Source organism: Aegilops tauschii, chromosome 4 (assembly GCF_002575655.3).
Source record: "Aegilops tauschii subsp. strangulata cultivar AL8/78 chromosome 4, Aet v6.0, whole genome shotgun sequence".
Taxonomy (NCBI): domain Eukaryota; kingdom Viridiplantae; phylum Streptophyta; class Magnoliopsida; order Poales; family Poaceae; genus Aegilops; species Aegilops tauschii.
The window spans coordinates 524,211,154-524,217,153 of NC_053038.3; the positions used below are offsets into that span (position 1 = coordinate 524,211,154).

Genomic DNA, 6,000 nt, shown 5'->3' on the forward strand with positions numbered 1-6,000 from the left:
TATGTTGTATATATAATTTGATTTATTAGGTTCATTAATTGGCTCAATGATGTACAGTTCATAACCGAGGATAAGAACTAGCTAGCTAGCAATAATACATGCTCGCGTACCACAATTATGTTTCTTCAATGATCATGATTGAGATGGAGATTATTTAGAACTAGTTTATATTCAGTTTGTTCATAAGAGTGAACAATTACATTACTCCATATTTCTTCCCAGCGTTATTGCAAGTTTAACAATGGTTGCTGCCAGCACACACCGCCCATGAGAGCGATGCGACAGCTATGGCGAGGTTCACCGTGGCACATCTAGTGCTCGTGCAGGCGAAGTACGGAGTTTTTGCCAGGACACGCAGAGCACCAACAAAGAAGAGGCAATGGCCTGTGGTTAGATTAGCACGACCTGCAACCGTTGCTAAAAATTTCAATGGTGCAAAAAAGATTCAACATTTTAACAGATTGATACGGTTGTATATGTAATTCATTAGATTCCTTAATGATTTAACCCCTATGTGCTTTCCCTAAAGTTGCCAAACACGCTGTCAAAACTGTGTTAGGAAGGATTTTTTTGACGTGCCAAGGCTAGTTCTGTATTAGTTGTGTAGAAGAATATAATGGAAAAGGTCATACTGTTTGAATGGTCAAGTAAACATTAAAAAACATCATCCTTTTAATACTCGAACAAAGGACAGTTCAGTACTAGTTATGTTTAGAAGAATAACTTTATAATACTGAAACCGCATGCAACTGGCAGCAACCATTGCTAAAATTGCAATGGTGCCAAAAAGATTAGGTGGCATACATACTGTCTTGTTTGGTTAGCATGAGTGTTTTATCATTTTAACCGATTAATATGGTACGTCATATATAATTTTATTCATTAGGTTCGTTAATTGGATCAGTGATGTACACTTGATAACCGAAGATAAGTACGTACTTGTAGTAGCTAGCTAGCAATGATTCGGTCGTAACACATGCTCGCTTGCCGGCCGCCATGCATGTTTCTTCTCCGATGGACAGAAGTTCAAGTATGACTTGGTATCTCACACTCAAATTAATCTCTGAAACTCATTATCCATGGAAAGATAATCTCGCACAAATGACTAGCACAGCAACTGATCGATGTTAGGTATGAACAAACAGGTATATTATAGTAGCATAAACTCACATTTAGTGCAAGTTGTGCAATGCGAAAAGGACACAACACTATTTAGCAAAACAGTTGGTGTATACTTTGTTCTAATGTGCCATATTGCGAGAAAAAAAAACAGGGATGGAACCCGCGACTCCTACCACCAGGCCACTAAGCAAGTTCTAACCACGTGTGCATACATTTTCTCTTTGACCTCGTTCACTAATTTAATTCAAAAAAATTGATTTTTTCCGGACGATATTTCATGTTATCGGGCATTTCCAAAAACAGGCCAGTTTCCGAAAATCTCGTCCAAAAAAACAAAAAAACCCTGCGACTGTACAGCAGCCACCCACGACGAGCTGCTGCGATGGACCTAGCTAGCTAGGCGCCCGCCTATATAAGCATGAGGCCCGGTGCATGTATTCCGGACAAGGATCCAACCTGAGCTAATCAAGATGGCTTCGTCCACGCCTTACCTTGTCCTACTCTTGTGCCTCACCACTTTCCTGCAGGCATTGCTTACAGCGGCAAATTACCCACCGCCGCCGCCCCCGCCGTTTGAGCTGCCGGAGTCCGAGGTGAGGGAGAGGTTCTCCAAGTGGGTGGTCAAGTACTCAAAGCACTACTCGTGCGAGCAGGAGGAGGAGATGCGGTTCCAAGTCTTCAAGAACAACACCAACGCCATCGGCCAATTCGACCAACAGAATCCTGGCACCGTCGTCGGTCGCGGGTTCCGACCAAGTGGGTTTCAGGTCCAGGGCTCGGGCGGGGTCCGTATGAACAGGTTCGGCGACCTCAGCCCCAGGGAGGTCATCCAGCAGTTCACCGGGCTCAACACCACCAGCTTCAATGCCACGTCACCCACCTACCTCCCCTACCACTCCTTGAAGCCGTGCTGCGTTGACTGGCGCTCCAGCGGCGCTGTCACCGGCGTCAAGAATCAAGGCACTTGTGGTAAGTGGTCAAGCTATATATACCTTCTTGCAGATTTAGTTATATATCTATGCATGCATGCATGGTCATGGTTGCTCAATGAATTACTCGTGTCGTGCCGATGGATAAAATTGTAATATGGCAGGATCGTGCTGGGCGTTCGCGGCGGTGGCGGCGATCGAAGGCATGAACAAGATTAGGACAGGGGAGCTGGTGTCGCTGTCCGAGCAGGTACTCGTGGACTGCGACACAGTGAGCAGCGGCTGCGGCGGCGGCCACTCAGACTCGGCTATGGCCCTCGTGGCCGCCCGTGGTGGCATCACGTCGGAGGAGAGGTACCCGTACGCCGGATTCCAGGGAAAGTGCGACGTGGACAAGCTGCTGTTCGACCACCAGGCGTCCGTCAAGGGCTTCAAGGCCGTGCCACCCAACAACGAAGGTCAGCTGGCGATGGCCGTAGCCATGCAGCCCGTGACGGTGTACATTGACGCCAGCGGTTTTGAGTTCCAGTTCTACTCCGGCGGCATCTACCGTGGCCCCTGCTCCGCCAATGTGAACCACGCCGTCACCATCGTCGGCTACTGCGAGGGTCCCGGCGAGCGAAACAAGTACTGGATTGCCAAGAACTCGTGGAGCAACGACTGGGGTGAACAAGGATATGTCTACCTCGCAAAGGACGTGCCCTTGTCCACGGGCACCTGTGGCCTCGCCACCTCGCCCTTCTACCCCACGGCTTGACACTATGTGGCATATCTAAGGAATTACTAGTTCCGTTTCGTTGTGATAATGCTAAATTTTTATTTTTATTATACTTCCCTTTAATTTGATCAATAATTAGCATGGCCTGAGAGTAATAAATTTTCGAGTGAATTACAATTTTTACCAGTTAATTGTGCATTTGTGACACGTATTTACCGGTTTAGCGGATGTTGTATTGACATATCCCATCTAAAAAGCTTTGTACCCAATTTCACTCCATTTTAGCATTTTGCCTATTATTAGATATGAACTGCATGTTAGGTAGATACTTTTACAACAATGTGTAAAGATCTCTGGACAGGATCGACAATCATGTCTGGCCTTCTCTTCTCCATGTGTTCCACTCCTCGCCATCCTTGTGGTATCCTCTAACCGCGATCATCGCCGGACACATTTTACAATCGACACCCACGAGAGAAACATTGTACAAAGTTAATTAAATAGGGTAATCTAGACGGATGTTCATGAAATGGGTTAACTAGTTCCACGAATGTACAAATTGGAGGTAAAAAGTGAAGTTCAGTCTGAATTTACAGATAACATGTAGGGTACGTATCGTGCTCGTGCGTTCTCTTCTTTGTTTCTATTTCTCTGTGGGGATTATTTTTCATTAAATCAAATTTGCATGTGCGATGAGCATTTTTATGGTACTGTTAAAAAACATATCAAACCTCCATTTGTTAGATTGTGATGGCTGAAGATTAATTTGTACTCCGACGTAGATATATAGGATTGCCACCTCTAAAATCCGCGGGGTACCTTGTGAAGTCGTAGTCAAGACAAAATTATTACGCCGTCAGATCATCTCAATTGTGGTCCCATTATTATGAACGCACACCCCCATATTTTGTTCGTTTGTGGACCTCTAAACACAAGATCTGAACGAACCGGGGCGGATGTCCCCCATGTGTACCCCCAAATGGATTATAATTACTCTATTTTCGCTAATTTTCATTTATTTCTTCACATTTTTATTCTAGCTGAAAACATCTATTGCATGGTAATCTCTAACAAACAAATTAATTAAACAAAAATTCAAACATAGAAATACTAGTTCATACAATAATTCAAATTGGAATAGAGTTTTTGAAAGTTCCAAATATATATATATAGTTTAGTTACCTACAACTCATCAAAATCAAACTATTGGTATCCATGCACTCACACTGGGAAAACTGTCGCTGGGCTATCCATAGGACTAGCAGTCAACATAAGAAAGTGTGACGACGCAACAAATCTTCGAATGAGATTGACAGTGTTCGGCCCCTATGTGGAGGAAAAGTCCTACTTATGCTCATGTATATTGTGTGAGAATCTGTCCAAATGAAAGAAATAGTGAGTACTAAAACACTATTGTTACGAAAGCATCAATGTATGGTGGCGCAAAAGCGTAACACTATTCTTGAATGTTTCGTAATGTATGCTTTGGTGATGATGGTCGTGGGAGTTAGTTCAATGTCATCAATTCGAGGAGTCGGCGCTCAAAGGGACACTTCGAGGACTTGGGTCTAGCCAACTGGATCGAGGTCTTCAGCCTAGATTTGGGTCTTAGGGCCTTGCTCAAGTCATGGGCCTCCCTGGGCCTCTGTGTTTTATTCTTGACTTGGTCTCTAGAGTTTGTTGGCCTTTTCTTGGACTTGGTCCCACCCGGTTGTAATCCTGTTGTGATATGCCCTCGATTTTTTCGGGTCTTGTTTCTTGACAGTAGTACTCCCTTCGTTCCTAAATATGAGTCTTTTTAGAGATTTCAATATGGACTACATGCGGAGCAAAATGAGTGAATCTACACTCTAAACTACCTCTATATAGATCCGTATGTAGTCCCTATTGAAATCTCTAGAAAGACTTATATTTAGGAATGGCAGGAGATGAAAATTGTTTATAGATGGACATTACTCCATAGTTTCTTCCCAACGTAATTGCAATTTTAGCAATGGTTGCTGCCAGTTGCCTGCCGTTCCAGTACCATAAAGGATTGCCTCTCAGTGTAGCCGCACACACTGCCCATGAGAGCGATGCGACAGCTATGGCGAGGTCACCGCGGCACATCCAGTGCTCGTGCAGGCGAAGTACGGAGTTTTTGCCAGGACACGCAGAGCACACGAAGAAAGAAGAGGCAATGGCCTGTGGTTAGATTAGCACGACCAGCAACCATTGCTCAAAATTGCAATGGTGCAAAAAAGATTAGGTGGTATATACGCTGGCATGTTTGATAGACACGACTTCATCATTTTAACAGATTGATACGGTTGTATATGTAATTTATTAGATTCCTTAATGATTTAACCCTTAAAGTTTCCAAACACGCTGTCAAAACTGTGTTAGGAAGGATTTTCTTGACGTGCCAAGGCTAGTTCTGTACTTTTCTTTAAATACAGTACAGGCACAAGCACTCATACATACGCGCATATACTCACCCCTATGAACGCACACACGTACACCCTACCCTTATGGGCACCTCTGAGAGACTGAGCTAACATATCATCTTGAGATTTATGAATTCACTCTAGACGCCTCGTCGTCGGCGGGAACGTCTCCCCCCACTGATAGCGCATCGCTGGAAATCCTGAAATTAATCCAGGAATAATGCGAGCATCAGTACTAGTTGTGTAGAAGAATATAACGGAAAAGGTCATACTGGTTGAATGGTCAAGCAAACATTCAAAAACGTCATCCTTTTAATACTCGAACAAAGGACAGTTATGCACTAGTTGTGTTTAGAAGAATAGCTTTATAATACTGAAACGACATGCAACTGGCAGCAACCATTGCTATAAATTGCAAAAAAGATTCGGTGGTGTACATACTGTCATGTTTGGTTTGCATGAGTGTTTTATCATTTTAACGAAATGATATGGTACGTCGTACTCCTAGATATAAACTTATTTGTTAGGATAGTTAATTTGCTCAGTGATGTAGACTTGATAACCGAAGATAAGTATGTACTCGTAGCAGCTAGCTAGCAATGATTCGGTCGTAACACATGCTCGCTTACCGGCCGCCATGCATGTATCTTCTCCGATGGACAGAAGTTCAAATATGACTTGGTGTCTCACACTCAAATTAGTTTCTGAAACGCATTATCCATGGAAAGATTCTCTCGCACAAATGACTAGCACATCAGCTGATCGATGTTAGGTATGAGCAAACAAGTATATTATAGTAAGATTA

At 43.6% G+C, this 6,000-nt stretch overlaps 1 protein-coding gene across 1 annotated transcript; it reads left to right on the plus strand.

Annotated features, from left to right (window-relative positions):
• The first annotated feature begins 1,558 nt into the window (after positions 1 to 1,558).
• Positions 1,559 to 2,951, plus strand: LOC109787580 (ervatamin-B-like). The gene is made up of 2 exons (XM_020346120.4): positions 1,559 to 2,091; positions 2,216 to 2,951. Exons 1-2 carry the CDS (start codon positions 1,593 to 1,595, stop codon positions 2,806 to 2,808), a joined length of 1,092 nt encoding a protein of 363 aa, XP_020201709.1. The 5' UTR covers positions 1,559 to 1,592; the 3' UTR covers positions 2,809 to 2,951.
• The last annotated feature ends 3,049 nt before the right edge of the window (positions 2,952 to 6,000 follow it).